Here is a 16,002-nt window from a genome sequence, read left to right on the forward strand (position 1 = left end):
TTTGTTTCTGGCTCCTGTGACCTCTGGGCCCCCGAGAGCTCCGGGGAGATGGGTGTGGGTTTGGGACTTCCTGTCTCCAGTGGAGAGTGGAGCAGGACCCATGGCAGATGTTCTTGGGGTGTGAAGGAGAGCAGGGGCAGGAACAAGAGGCCTATTCCTAGGGTTCACTGTAGAAATCCAAAAATCAACCCAAGAACCGCAGCCTCCATTTCACCAGGAAATGGAAACCTAGACATTTGGCCTCTGGCCTCTGTCCTCAGATCAGGGAAATAAACCCCTAAACTTCCCACTGACCTCCACTTGTGACCTGGCTATGATCAACCCTGCCAGTGTGACCAACCAACCCTCCTGGCTAAACCTCTGACTCCCTCCTTCCCTTCCTCTAATGTTTCCCATGAATCTGTATCCTCCAAGAAGACAGAAAGACAGATGCCAGGAAATCCCTGCTCACGAAGCATTTCACCTGTTCATGCCTGAGGTGACCTCCAGTAACTTGTAATTCCTTTGGGTGAAGCAATGTCCTCTCCCAGCTTTCTATTTCAAGATGTGAGTGAGGAGGCAAGACACATATATTCTTCCGCGTCATTGCTGAATAAAGTTCTCTGGGGACATACAAGTTGGGGTAGAGTAGACTGGAGGAGTGAAGACAGCAGGAGGGTGTATGTTGGGTAACGTTGGATGACCTCATGGCTCTGCTGTTGGCTCAGCTGCCCCACTGCCCTTGTGCAATGGAGTTCTCCAGGAAGAAGTGGGAGGAGCCTTGGGGTGCAATGGGCACCCCACTTGGGAGTCAGGAGATCTGAGTTCTAGGTCTAGGTTCCTCCCAACTTGCTAGATGACTTTCTCTCTCTGAGCCTCAGTTTTGTCTATTCAGTTTGAGGGGAGTTGGATGAAATTATTCTGGAAGTATAGTAATGAATTTCAGTTCAGCCCTGATAATCTGGCGCTGAAATGTCTCTTCTTTGTGTATGTGTGTTGGACTCTGCTAGAGGGGAGGTGGGGAGCAGACGCTTTGTTGGGGGTGAGAGAACAGAGAGCCCAGTCTCCCTTAGACACCCCCCAGGAGCCAGGGTTCCCCTCTGATTCTCCAGGGGATGGACTGGACCACGCATCTTGGAGCACAGATAAGAGCGGTGCCTAAACTTCTGGCCTGAGAAACATATAATACACCACTGGTGGTAAGAATGGTTTCTGTCTTAGTGTTTTGTCTCTTTCAGATCCTTCACTAAACATGTCATAAGTATTGTCTTATTTCTCATTAAAAGTCCCTCAGATGGGTATATACACCTCTTTAATTTTGTTAAAAGATTGAAACCATGGGACTTCCCTGACAATCCAATGGGTCAGACTCTGCGCTTCCAGTGCAGAGGGTGTGGCTTTGATCCTCGATCAGGGAACTGAGGTCCTGCAAGGCACACGGCACAGTAAAAAAACCAAAAAGATTGAAGCCATGAAAGCATCATTAATCACCCAAAGACACAGAGCTAGTAAATGATGATAAGTCCTAGTTTTTCAAAATTTTTATTAAAGTATAACTGATTTACAATGTTGTGTTCATTTCTTTTGTGCAGCAAACAGATTCAGTTATCCATATCCACACAGACTCTTTTTCATATGCTTTTCCATTATGATTTATCACAGGATACTGCATATAGTGCCCTGTGCTATACAGGAGGGCCTTGTTGTTTATTCATTCTATATATTATAGTTTGCACCTACTAATCCCAAACCCCCAATCCTTCCCTCCCTGCCGCCACCCCCTTGTAAGCCTAAGTCTGTTCTCTATGTCTGTGAGTCTGTTTCTGTTTCACAGACAAGGTCATTTTTGTCATATTTTAGATTCCACCTATAAGTGACATCATACAGTATTTGTCTTTCTCTTTCGGACTCTCTTCACTAAGTATGATAATCTCTAGGTTCACCCATGTTGCTACAGATGGCATTATTTCATTCTTTTTTATGGCTGAATAGTACTCCACTGGGTGGGTTATGGTGGAAAGATCTGACAGAATGTGGTCCACTGGAGAAGGGAATGGCAAACCACTTCAGTATTCTTGCCTTGAGAACCCCATGAACAGTATGAAAAGGCAAAATGATAGGATACTGAAAGAGGAACTGCCCAGGTCAGTAGGTGCCCAATATGCTACTGGTGATCAGTGGAGAAATAACTCCAGAAAGAATGAAGGGATGGAGCCAAGGCAAAAACAATACCCAGCTGTGGCTGTAACTGGTGATAGAAGCAAGGTCTGATGTTGTAAAGAGCAATATTGCATAGGAACCTGGAATGTCAGGTCCATGAATCAAGACAAATTGGAAGTGGTCAAACAAGAGATGGCACGAGTGAATGTTGACATTCTAGGAATCAGTGAACTCAAATGGACTGGAATGGGTGAATTTAACTCAGATGACCATTATATCTACTACTGCGGGCAGGAAACCCTCAGAAGAAATGGAGTAGCCATCATGGTCAACAAAAGAGTCCAAAATGCAGTACTTGGATGCAATCTTAAAAACGACAGAATGATCTCTGTTCATTTCCAAGGCACACTATTCAATATTACAGTAATCCAAGTCTATGCACCAACCAGTAACGCTTAAGAAGCTGAAGTTGAACGGTTCTATGAAGACCTACAAGACCTTTTAGAACTAACACCCCAAAAAGATGTCCTTTTCATTATAGGGGACTGGAATGCAAAAGTAGGAAGTCAAGAAACACCTGGAGTAACAGGCAAATTTGGCCTTGGAATATGGAATGAAGCAGGGCAAAGACTAATAGAGTTTTGCCAAGAAAATGCACTGGTCATGGCAAACACCCTCTTTCAACAACACAAGAGAAGACTCTACACATGGACATCACCAGATGGTCAACACCAAAATCAGATTGATTATATTCTTTGCAGTGAAAGATGGAGAAGCTCTATATAGTCAACAAAATCAAGACCAGGAGCTGACTGTGGCTCAGATCATGAACTCTTTATTATCAAATTCAGACTTAAATTGAAGAAAGTAGGGAAAACCACTAAACCACTCAGATATGACCTAAATCAAATCCCTTATGATTATACAGTGGAAGTGAGAAATAGATTTAAGGGCCTACATCTGATAGATAGAGTGCCTGATGAAGTATGGAATGAGGTTCGTGACATTGTACAGGAGATAGGGATCAAGACCATCCCCATGGAAAAGAAATGCAAAAAAGCAAAACGGCTGTCTGGGGAGGCCTTACAAATAGCTGTGAAAAGAAGAGAAGCAAAAAGCAAAGGAGAAAAGGAAAGATATAAGCATCTGAATGCAGAGTTCCAAAGAAGAGCAAGAAGAGATAAGAAAGCCTTCCTCAGTGATCAATGCAAAGAAATAGAGGAAAACAACATAATGGGAAAGACTAGAGATCTCTTCAAGAAAATTAGAGATACCAAGGGAGCATTTCATGCAAAAATGGGCTTGATAAAGGACAGAAATGGTATGGACCTAACAGAAGCAGAAGATATTAAGAAGAGGTGGCAGGAATACACAGAAGAACTGTACAAAAAGATCTTCATGACCCAGATAATCACGATGGTGTGATCACTCATCTAGAGTCAGACATCCTGGAATGTGAAGTCAAATGGACCTTAGAAAGCATCACTACGAACAAAGCTAGTGGAGGTGATGGAATTCCAGTTGAGCTATTCCAAATCCTGAAAGATGATGCTGTGAAAGTGCTACACTCAATATGCCAGCAAATTTGGAAAACTCAGCAATGGCCACAGGACTGGAAAAGGTCATTTTTCCTTCTAATCCCAAAGAAAGGCAATGCCAAAGAATGCTCAAACTACCGCACAATTGCACTCATCTCACATGCTAGTAAAGTAATGCTCAAAATTCTCCAAGCCAGGCTTCAGCAATACGTGAACTGTGAACTTCCAGGAGTTCAAGCTGGTTTTAGAAAAGGCAGAGGAACCAGAGATCAAATTGCCAACATCTGCTGGATCATGGAAAAAGCAAGAGAGTTCCAGAAAAACATCTATTTCTGCTTTATTGACTATGCCAAAGCCTTTGATTGTGTGGATCACAATAAACTGTGGAAAATTCTTCAAGAGATGGGAATACCAGACCACCTGACCTGCCTCTTGAGAAATCTGTATGCAGGTCAGGAATCAACAGTTAGAAGTGGACATGGAACAACAGACTGGTTCCAAATAGGAAAAGGAGTATGTCGAGGCTGTATATACTCACCCTGCTTATTTAACTTCTATGCAGAGTCCATCATGAGAAACGCTGGGCTGAACGAAGCACAAGCTGGAATCAAGATTGCCGGGAGAAATATCAATAACCTCAGATATGCAGATGACACCACCCTTATGGCAGAAAGTGAACAAGAACTAAAGAGCCCCCTGATGAAAGTGAAAGAGGAGAGTGAAAAAGTTGGCTTAAAGCTCAACATTCAGAAAATGAAGATCATGGCATCTGGTCCCATCACTTCATGGCAAATAGATGGGGAAACAGTGGAAACAGTGGCTGACTTCATTTTGGGGGGCTCCAAAATCACTGCAGATGGTGACTACACCATGAAATTAAAAGACACTTAATCCTTGGAAGGAAAGTTATGACCAACCTAGAGAGCATATTCAAAAGCAGAGACATTACTTTGCCAACAAAGGTCCATCTAAGTCATGTATGGATGGGAGAGTCGGACCGTAAAGAAAGCTGAGTGCTAAAGAATTGATGCTTTGAACGATGATGTTGCAGAAGACTCTTGAGAGTCCCTTGGACTGCAAGGAGATTCAACCAGTCCATCCTAAAGGAAATTAGTCCTGATTGTTCATCGGAAGGACTGACGTTGAAGCTGAAACTCCAATACCTTGGCCACCTGATGCAAAGAACTAACTCATTTGAAAAGACCCTGATTCTGGGAAAGATTAAGGACAGGAGGAAAAGGGGATGACAGAGGATGAGATGGTTGGATGGCATCACCGACTCAATGGACATGAGTTTGGGTAAACTCTGGGAGTTGGTGATGGACAGGGAAACCTGGCATGCTGCAGTCCATGGGATCGCAAAGAGTCGGACGTGACTGAGCAACTGAACTGAACTGAACTGAGAGGACACTGCTCATGCCACTAAATTATTCTAACATATCAGAGACTCAGGGTGTTTTGCCTTATCATTTATTTCTCAAAAGAGACCACAGGAAGGAGGTTACTATGCCAACCAGGCAGATGGAGTGCCTGCCAGTGGAGCTGAATCTCAGACTCCAACAGGAGAGATGCTTAAAGAGCAGGGACCTCCCAGTAAACTGTTGCAGAACACTTTCTGATATTCCTGGGACATAATGAGGTAAGATGGCAGGGCTAGCAGAGCTGAGGGTCAGTGGTCTGGGTTGGAGCCTGCAGGGAAAGTGGGTGTGCCCAGTAGGGAGCTACCTGCAGGTGTGGGGGAAATGTGCAAGACCCAGTATGGAGACTTCATTTTCCTCCACAGTCTGTACTGGCTGCTGGGCATTAGATAAAATAGCAACGTCTTCCACATATAGCAATGACCACATATAGGAGAGGAACCTCGTCATCCCACCCTCCCAAGGTCTTGGTTGTGTCTCGAACCCTTCTAATTGTCCAAGCCACCTTCTTTGTTCTTCGTGGCTTGAGGGTGTGCCAAGACCCTCTCCAATGTGAGTATTTTCTTGCTTGCCCAATATGTAGCACTGGCTCAACTCATTACTGGATTTCCTTCAGTGGCTTTGTGTTGTAGCTGTCAACTTTGTGTGACCAGGGGTGGAGGTGAGTTGAGGAGCCTCCTGTGTCTCAGTCATGGACCAGAACTTCCTGTTTTCAGTTCTTTTACATATATATCTGGGAGTGGAATTGCTGAGTCATCTGGTAATTCTATGCTGACCTTTCGGAGGAACTGTCAGGCTGTTTTCCACAGAGTTCACATCATTTTACCTTCTCCCCAGCAATGTACAAGGGTTCCAATTTCTTCACCTCCTGGCCGATGCTTGTCATTTTCCATTAATTTTTTTTTCTTATAGTCACAGTATTGGGTATGAAGTGGTATCTTGTGATTTTGATTTGCATCTGTCTAATGACTAATGACTGGAGAAGGAAATGACAAACCACTCAAGTATTCTTACCTGGAAAATCCCATGGATGGAGGAGCCTGGCAGGCTACAGTCCGTGGAGTTGCAAAGAGTCGGACACGACTGAGCAACTTCACAATTCACAATGACTAATGACAGAGAAGGCAATAGCACCCCACTCCAGTACTCTTGCCTGGAAAATCCCATGGACCGAGGAGCCTGGAAGGCTGTAGTCCATGGGGTCGCTAAGAGTCGAGATACGACTGAAGTGACTTAGCAGCAGCAATGACTAGTGATGTTAAGCATCTTTTCCTGGTCCTCACTGGCCACTTGTGTATCTTCAGAGAAATGTCTAAGTTCTTTGACCATTTTTAAATTGGGCTATTCATCTTTTTAATGTGGAGTTGTGAGAGATCTTTGTATAGTCTGGGTCATAGGCCCTTATCAGAGACCTGCTTTGTTTCTTCTTCTCAGCAGGATCTTCTTACTATCCTGCTAGGATCCTTTGATGCACAAGTTTTTAATTTTGTTGAACCTTATGTGTTTTAAATATCCTTTGATTTGAAGCTATTATATATAAAGCAGTCAGTGGACTTACTCTTTGAGCTACCTCTCTCCCTCATCCTCCTATCTGACAGAAGTTTTGGTATTTGTACATTACCACAATAGGTCACATTTACATACTATTTATTACTCCTTCATCAGACTTAATTCCACAATGAAAATGTTCAGTACTCAATAATAATATCTTGTCTCTTGGAAACTCCCCAGGAAAGTTATCAGAAACAATATTTCTTGAGTTCTTGCACATTTACAAATATATTTAGGTCAAGGACAAATTAGTTGTACAAAAATCCTCAGTGCATATTTTCTTCCATAGAGTATCTAAGTTTTGCTTCACTATTTTCTGGCATTGAGTATTTCTATCTTACAACCTGGTTTTTTAAGATTTTGTTTCTTTTTTAGTTGGAGGGGGAGTGTTGGCCTCCTGAAGGCTTCTATTTTTATCTTGAAAGACCACAATATTTACTTGCATTCATCTTGTGTTTACTATAATGTGAGCTTTTAATTGTAGACCGAAATCTTTTATTTCAGAAATATTTTCCTCAATTATTGTTTTAAATAATTCTTCTGTTTTGTTGACTTGGTTTTCTTCCTGGTAGGACTTGATTTTTGTGTCTGGTGGATCTTCACTGACTTTTTAATATTTAAGACTGTGTTTTTAAGCTACTTCTTTTGTTATTTTTATTTTTATGTTATATGCTTTTTTAAATGTTTTCCTTTTTCTTCCTTATGTTAATTAATCCTTATTTATGAAATATTTTTCTTCTTGTCTTCAATTTCTCTTCTCTCCATCAGATGCTATTTCACATCTTCCTGTTACTTTGCTATCTCCTCTTTGGGTTTCTATATTTCTGTCTTATGATGGTTCCTCATACCTCTGGGCTTCCCTGGTGGCTCAGATGGTAAAGAATTTGCCTTTAGTGTGGGAGACCTGGGTTCATTCCCTCGGTTGGGAAGATCCCCTGGAGAAGGGAACAGCTACCTACTCCAGTAATTTTGCCTGGAGAATTCCACGGACAGAGAAGCCTGGTGGGCTACAGTCCATGAGGTAGCGGAGTCAGACACGGCTGAGCAACTTTCACTTCTCCTCATACCTTTATTTTGCTTCACTAGTTTAAAAATCTATTTTAGATTATAATTTTTCTCTCAGCTTTGTGGTGACATTTTACTGGGGATTTTAAAACTCCTCTTTCAAATGCTTTCAAGGTTTGCTTCTCATTTCTGTTTTTTTAAAAAGGAGTCTCTTTATACAGCTTATATGATTTCCAAATTTCTTTCTGATTTTAAAATAAGAGTCAGGGACTGTCTTTTGAAAGGAGTATCTTATTTGAGTGGGAAAGGTTGGAAGTAATAGGTTTCTTAATTTAGCTCAAGGGCTCCCTCCTCTGTTGCAGTTTTCCTAATACATAGGTGGACTTCTCTTTCTTAGGTACTTGTTGAAAGAGGAGGGCTCCCACCATCAGACCTGGCCACTATGTGATATTACTCCAGCATTGCAAGGTAATGACCGCTCTCATAAATACCCTGTATTCTTCTCTATTTATTTTATTCATATCTCCCAGCACTTGTGTCCTGCCTTGCTTATTCTCAGACCCACTCACTTCAGCTCCCACTCTAGGTGGGCACTTTGCTTTCTGAGAGGTGAATATTTTCTAATTGGAAGTGTAAGTATGGGAGGGAGTTGGGGTATGGCAGGTCCTGTGCAGAGTCTCCATCTACATGCATTTCAGCTGCTCCCAGACTGCCTTCTTGCAGGGGTTGTAAATCAAATGCCTATCTTTTCCCAGACTCTTTCATATCCAGGATTTCACGGGTGATTCGGGTTCTTACAATGAGATGTGCTCATACAATAGCTGAAATTCTTTTTCTGCTTGAACTACCTAGGTGATTTCTTTTGACTGCCTCTGATTCATGCACTGTTTTACTTTTATATTATGACATATTTTACACATCCCTTTGTAACACTTATAATGATTATATGTGTATATAATGATTTCTTTAGATGCAACTCTCAATTACCCTGTTTTCTCCACTTACGTGATTACTTGAGTGCTTTATTCTAACCTATAATGAATTTTGGTAGCTCAGTGGTAAAGAATCTGCCTGCCAATGCAGGAGATGTGAGTTTGATCCCTGGGTCAGGAAGATCCCCTGGAGAAGGAAATGGCAACCCTCCCCAGTATTCTTGCCTGAGAAATCCCATGGACAGAGGAGCCTGGGGGGGCTACAGTCCATGAGGTTGCAAAAGAGTTGGACACGACTTAGCAACTAAACAACAAATTATGAATTTTTATTTTCTTTATTCAATATGTTCAGGTCATAAGAGTAGTGATTTTGCTGTGATGAAATAAAATTCTTATTTCCAGGCAGGATAAGGAAAAATTAAACACAAAATTCTGTCTTGTATCCGTTTGGGCCTCTTCCCTCCCTCCCTAATGTGTAGTGTGCGCTTGCATTACATATTAACCTAACTTCCTCGAAGATAGGAGTGTCTGCTTGACCTTAAAAATAACATTTCCTCCTTTCCTCTGACATTAGCAATATAATTTCTTAAAGGGATAGCATTCTTCCCCCACTCTGTGGGGATCACGGACTTCCTGCTCTCTTTATGCCTGCTTACCAGCACGATACGTCCTTGGTGAACTTTGTATAAAATATCACTATGTCATTTTGATGTGTGATCCTTTGTCTCAAAAATGTGTATGCCTGTGCCTTCAACTTGCACCTGGTGGAACAGTTTCTCAGAGCTTTCTGAGAGTCTCTGTTCCGGGTTATAATCCTGTCGGGTTCAAATAAAATTCCCTTTCTTCTTAATTGTTAACTGAACTTTCATCGACAGCTATAACAAGAAAAAAATTAGAAACTGATATAGATAAAGGCAGAGCTACTCGTGCTTGTCCTCTTTCCCGTCCCATCATCATCATGTAACCAGTATTCACAGCAGTGGATTTTCCTTCAAACCCTGTTCCTTTTTCACACATAAGTATTTTTGTATACAGGAATGTTCAACTGAAATATTATCAAAACCCATATATTACTCTCCAACTTTTTTTTTCTGTTGGTAAGATTTCATGGACATCACTGGAAGTCAGTAAACACAGATCTAGTGATATTCATTTTTTGGCAATATATTTATAAATGTAATAGGATCCCATGAGACATGATGAGTTTTTTGATAAATCGACATTTATTTATTTTTATTTTTCTTCCTTCTATCCTAACTTGTTAACCTGAATCCTCCTTCAGCCACTTAGGGAAAGTATATTAATATTATGATGTGCAGCCTTCCTAATATGACTGTAGCAATATTTGTTTACTATAGCCAAGTTAGAAACATACTCTCATTATGTGCAGTTGTCTGTTTGAGAACTCTCTATTCTGTTTCATTTGCATATATATCTATGGTTGTTGTAATACCACTATCATAATTATTACAGCTTTAAAATAAAGCTTGATATCTCCTACATCAAGTTTTATTAAATTATTCTTATTCAAGAGTATTTTGGCTATCTTGCCTTTTGTAGTTTTTGTATGCATTTCAGAATTACGTTGCCAAATCTCTCTTGGTTTACTTTTATAAAAACTTTTCTGGGGGTTTGAGTGCATTGAGACTAAAAATCAATTTGAAGAGAATTGCCATGCTTATCATACTGAGTCTTCCAATCCATGAACGTGGTATACATATCTGATTTGGGAGTGTTACAAAACGTCTCTCACTAAAGTTTTATCATTTTCTCTGTAGTGATTCTGCACAAAATTTATTACATGTATTTATAAGCTCTTCATATTTTATATGATTATAAAATTATTAAAATTTCATTTGCTGATTTGTGTTGTTAATATATATAGTACCATTGATTTTTGTACATTCCTTTGTATGTATCTATCATGATAAACTCTCATTGATTCTAACAATTATATGTAGATTTGTTTGGAATTTTATGAACATAGTTGATTTTTATGTTCATGAATCTATGTTCTATGAGTGAGATTTGCTAAAAGCTTCCTTTTTCATAGAATCCTTGTTGATAATTTTATTTTTAAACAGCTTTATTAACATATAATTGACATAAGTTCTTATTAAGCTCTGGTATCAAGATTATGTTTACTTCATAAGACATAAGAAACTGGGAATTGTTTCTTATTTTTATTTATGTCATATTAGAATCAGTTGTTCCTTGATTGCCTTATAGAATATGCTTATGAAGAGGTCTAATCCTGATGCTTTAATTTGGTCAAATATTGTTGACTGTTGTTTCCATCTTTGTAATGGTTACAGTATTATTCAGATTTTCTACTTTATCTTGTGTCAGTTTCAGTTTAAAAAGTTATTTTTTTCTATGATTCATTTGTACCATTAAGATTTTTTTTGGCACACAAATTGAAAAAAGATTAATGAACCAGTTTCACCAATCTAAGGATATCATGAAGCAGAAATGCAGAAGTCTAGAGCAGAAATAGCCAAACAATAGTAGGCAATCTCTAGATAAGAGGAGAAAAGGGTGCCACCCTGAGGTGTTTTGAGCAGGTCTAAGAATGAGTTAAGATTTTTACTTGCAAACCTTTAACCAGATAAAGACCTTTACAATATGTAAGGAGTGGTTAGAAGTTGAAAAGAAAAAAGCTAATGACTATATAGGAAAATGAGCAAAAGAAATGAAGTTTTCAGATAAAGAAATATAAGTGGCTTTTAAGATATGAAAAATGCTTGAAATAATTGATAGAAAATGCTAACTAAAAACTTCAGCAGTGTATCACTTCTCACTCATCAGATTGGTAAAAATCTAAAAGATTTTGCTCATGTTTAATTTTACTAGCTGATGCCAAATTTATTTTCAAATAGGTTGCATGAATATACACTCTCACTAGTAATGAGTGAGAGTTTCTTCTCTCTACAAAACAATGAGAAAAAGAATAGACAACCCAGCTAGAAATGGGCAAGATGCTTGAGTTAACAGGAGATTAGAAAATCCAAGATAGTGGTTAAGGAACTGGTGAGGAGTAAATGTTGGTAGGGCCTATATACAGGAAATAGTCTCCTTTTTTACCTAGTGAGTGCAGGCTGCCATTTTAATGCTTTAATTCTTTAAAGAATATAAGTTCTACACTCTTTTTTTGTTTGTATAATTTATTCTGTGATGAGCGTTTTTGTTTTTTTTTTTAAAGTAGCCTGCCAACTCCAATGTCTTGCATTTATTATAGCTCCTTAATGTTTCAGCAGCATTGGTGGGCGTGATGAGGTGTGAGTCCAGAGAGACAAAGGATGGAGATTTAAACTGTTTGACAATAAAATACTTAGCTTGCTTTCATCGCTGTCTCGCCCAGAACTCAACTGTTATTTCCACACTTCAGGTTCTGTCCCTGACAATACCTAACTTCTGTGTATTCATTTTTATTACTCTGAACTATGACAGCAGAGACGAAATACCAACTCAGACTAGCTTAGGCAGTTTATTGGGTCATAACCGAAATACGGCAAAGGTGTGGGAAGAACTGCTCTCAGGATAGAAGGGAATGAAGGGCTGGCTTTCAAAGTTTAGTCCCTTCCAAAGCCTCTCTTACCATCATTTCTCTTCTTTTCTAATTGAATTAAGTTTATTTTTCTCAAACAGTTGCCCTCCTCCCAGACTGGAACCATAGCTTCGGGAGTTTCCAGGCTCATCTCTCCTACCTTTACAAAAGGAGGGACTTCCCCTTAGTGTCCATTTAAATAAAGGATGACAACTGACCACACACACACACACCCCTGATCTGTGACTGGCTGTCAAGCTTTCATGATCAACAGTCCCCATTAGATTCCTAAGTTGATGGTGCAAAGAAACAAGAGTCCTTCAGAAGAAACAGGGTGCCTGTTCTAAAAAGGAAGAAGCCACATTGGGTGTATGCACTGTAGATTCCACCTTATAGATGATTTCTATTTTCTTCCCTTTATGGGTGTTCCCTCTCTTCTTACTGTGATTTCAAGAGCGTCACGCCACTCCAGATGTCGAATGCCACCTTCCCTATTACTTTCTTGGTGCATTTCAGAGACTGCCTGTGAAATGGAAAAGTATAATGATTAGTCATTAAAAGTTCAGGACAAATTTGCCTTTGAGAGTTTTTCTTGGGATCAGGGGGAGAATGAAAGAAAAGCCTAGCATGATGCTGGGAAGAATAAATTGTTAGGGTAGGTCTGGGTGGGGCTTGCAGGAGCTGGGGAGTAATTGGGGAACAGCTTGGCTATGAAAACAGTACACCGGCCCTACCACTGACTTGTTGAATGACTGTGGGTGATTCCTCTCTCTCCTTTGGGTTTCATACTCTTTAAGTATAAAGAATTTTGTCATGATGATGCCTACAGACCAGCCAGCCCTACTTCTTTATGAGAATGTGAGATAGCTCCTGGGGCTATTAGAAATGATGTAACAGCTACCATTTCTCCCTGTGGATAATCCCTGGGGAAGGGCCCAAGGTCCCTCCCAGGATGAGGGTGGATATTTCCTGTTAGAACTAAGAAAATTTAAGTCTTATCCTTTGTGAAACCATAGACCCACCCTTGGCACCTGGCCAAGCTGAAGCTGCATAAAACTAGGCTTAGCTTCAGCTCTCAGTCATACACCTTCTTGACAACATGAAGACCAGAAGCTTCTTGGTCCAGGTGGTGGTGCTTCTCGTCCTTGGGACGCTGGTGGCAGAGGCAGCTATCGTAAGAGGTGAGTGGACAAGTGGCCTGGGTGAAGCTGGCTTGGGTTGAGGAGAGGTTGTTAGGGGCAGCCTGGGTCTTGACAAGAGGCAGCATGCAGAGCTGGAGCCCACTCTTTAGCCTGGACAGCAGGCTAAAGTTTTGAGTGTATCCAGAGTACTCTTGCCTGGAAAACCCCATGGACGGAGGAGCCTGGTAGGCTGCAGTCCACAGGGTCTCAAAGAGTCGGACACGACCGAATGACTTCCCTTGCACTTTTCACTTTGATGCATTGAATAAGGAAATGGCAACCCACTCCAGTGTTCTTGCCTGGAGAATCCTAGGGACAGGGGAGCCTGGTGGGCTGCCGTCTATGGGGTCACACAGAGTCAGACACGACTGAAGCGACTTAGCAGCAGCAGCAGCAGCAGAGAAGTAGGAAGTTGCCCACTAGACTCCATGTGCGTTCTGCCCCAGGACTGAGAAATCAGGGCTGTTTGTGGAAGGAGTGTTGTAACATGACCTTGGCCTCAAGCATTGATACTTGGACAGAACATGCAATGAAGTTGAGGATCCCCAGCAATCTGGGCCCTAGGTGGTGTCTCTTCCCTGCCTGTTTGCTCCATCAAAGCACCTGAGTCATCAGTCCTGTAAGGGGAGGTTAAGAACTAACAGGGCCTCAGAAATCATGGAGTCTGAAGACCTCTGTTTTCCAAAGCAGGACACTGAGACCTAGAGCGAGGTGAGGAATTGTCAGGACAATCTCCAGAGCCAGGATGGAGCTCAGGTCTCCTGGCATGTGTCTCAAAGCTCCTTGTCCTTCCACCAAGTTTCCTCAAAGATGACAATGTGTCCTCATCTCCTGAAAGTCACTCCTCCCTGGCATATCCTCATGAGGGCCCCAGGACCCAGAATGGAGGGTAAGGGGAAGAAATGGACACCCAAAGGAAACCTGGTCCTATGGAGCTTTTCCCCAAAGCCCAGGGAACAGCCATCCGAGAGTGCAGACCCCAGCTAGCCCTGGTGAGCCTTCTCTATCTCAGTATCCCTCAGCTTAAGGGACACCGCAGTGAGCAGTGGCTGGACCTGGAGGAAAGACTAGATAGTTGAAACAGACATGCTGGTCTAAATATTAGTAATAGTAGGGATATTTCTTTCAACAGGTCGTCCAAAAGGTCAAGGCACTAAGGAAAGAAATGTTTTAGTCAACGAAAAGAGCCCAATCAATGGTCAACATCCTGTCAAAAGACCAAATCCAGTGAAAGGTCAAGGTCCAGTGAAAGGTCAAGGTCCAGTGAAAGGTCAAGGTCCAGTCAAAGGACAAGATCCAGTCAAAGGTCAAGATCCAGTCAAAGGACAAGATCCAGTCAAAGGTCAAGATCCAGTCAAAGGACAAGATCCAGTGAAAGATCAAAATCCAGTCAGAGGTCAAGAACCAGTCAAAGGACAAGATCCAGTCAAAGGTCAAGATCCAGTGAAAGGTCAAGATCCAGTGAAAGGTCAAGATCCAGTGAAAGGTCAAGATCCAGTCAAAAGGCAAGACCGAATCGGAGGTCCACTCCTCCCTAAGCGTGGGTCCTGCCCCAGGGTTCTGATCCGGTGTGCCATGATGAACCCCCCTAACCGATGTCTGAGGGATGCTCAGTGCCCAGGGGCCAAGAAGTGCTGTGAAGGCTCTTGTGGGAAGACCTGTATGGATCCCCAGTGAGGTGAGAAATGGGTGGAGGGAAAGGAGGCCCAAGAGGGGACAGAGAGGCTGACTGGCGGAGGGCGATCCTAGGCTAGTGGGGAGAGGACATGGGAGGTGATGGAGAGACTGAGAGGTCTCAGGGGCTACCACTGGGGTCCTGAGAAGGATGGCACGTGGACGTGGTCCTGCCTCCCACTGCCTCTGAGTCTCTCACCTGCTGACTCATGTTTCCGATTCTCTTTTCTTCTACCAGGTAGAGTCTGTGCTTGTGCACCTGTGAAGTCCCCAGCGATGCAGGCCCCAGTGCCTGTAGCACGACCCTCTCCCACACTGCCCCTTCTTCCTCTCATCCGGGAGGCCCAAGCTTGAGCATGGACTGCCTCCCTCATGGACTTTCCAATAAAAGACTGCTTTCAACTCCATTTGTTTCCGGCTCCTGTGACCTCTGGGCCCCCGAGAGCTCCGGGGAGATGGGTGTGGGTTTGGGACTTCTTGTCCCCAGTGGAGAGTGGAGCAGGACCCATGGCAGATGTTCTTGGGGTGTGAAGGAGAGCAGGGGCAGGAACAAGAGGCCTATTCCTAGGGTTCCTTGCAGAAATCCAAAAATCAACCCAAGAACCACAGCCTCCATTTCACCAGGAAATGGAAACCTAGACATTTGGCCTCTGACCTCTGGCCTCAGACCAGGGAAATAAACCCCCAAACCTTCCCACTGACCTCCACTTCTGACCTGACTATGATCAACCCTGCCAGTGTGACCAACCAACCCTCCTGGCTAAACCTCTGACTCCCTCCTTCCCTTCCTCTAATGTTTCCCATGAATCTGTATCCTCCAAGAGGACAGAAAGACGGATGCCAGGAAATCCCTGCTCACGAAGCATTTCACCTGTTCATGCCTGAGGTGACCTCCAGTAACACATAATTTCTTTGGGCGAAGCAGTATCCTCTCCCAGCTTTCTATTTCAAGATGTGAATGAGAAGGCAAGACACATCGATCCTTCCATGTCATTGCTGAATAAAGTTCTCTGGGGA

General features: G+C 42.3%; 1 protein-coding gene across 2 annotated transcripts; it reads left to right on the forward strand.

Annotated features, from left to right (window-relative positions):
• The first annotated feature begins 7,648 nt into the window (after positions 1-7,648).
• On the forward strand, positions 7,649-15,392 carry LOC109567476 (elafin). 2 transcript variants are annotated; one of them, XM_070801745.1, is made up of 5 exons: positions 7,649-7,667; positions 8,049-8,119; positions 13,147-13,311; positions 14,444-14,989; positions 15,224-15,392. In XM_070801745.1, the coding sequence occupies exons 3-4, from the start codon at positions 13,230-13,232 to the stop codon at positions 14,986-14,988; spliced, it is 627 nt and encodes a 208-aa protein (XP_070657846.1). In that variant the 5' UTR covers positions 7,649-7,667; positions 8,049-8,119; positions 13,147-13,229; the 3' UTR covers position 14,989; positions 15,224-15,392. The 2 variants fall into 2 exon arrangements, with proteins under 2 accessions (XP_070657846.1, XP_019828012.2); XM_019972453.2 differs by lacking the exon at positions 7,649-7,667 and having other exon boundaries at positions 7,993-8,119.
• Positions 15,393-16,002: the final 610 nt, after the last annotated feature.

This window comes from Bos indicus, chromosome 13 (genome assembly GCF_029378745.1).
Source record: "Bos indicus isolate NIAB-ARS_2022 breed Sahiwal x Tharparkar chromosome 13, NIAB-ARS_B.indTharparkar_mat_pri_1.0, whole genome shotgun sequence".
In the NCBI taxonomy this organism is placed as follows: domain Eukaryota; kingdom Metazoa; phylum Chordata; class Mammalia; order Artiodactyla; family Bovidae; genus Bos; species Bos indicus.

Excerpts from the sequence above, each read along its gene's own strand:
- LOC109567476 (XM_070801745.1), top strand. The coding sequence starts at position 13,230 with ATGAAGACCAGAAGCTTCTTGGTCCAGGTGGTGGTGCTTCTCGTCCTT. Across the intron at positions 13,312-14,443 it reads AGAGGCAGCTATCGTAAGAG|GTCGTCCAAAAGGTCAAGGC; the intron begins GTGAGTGGACAA and ends TTCTTTCAACAG.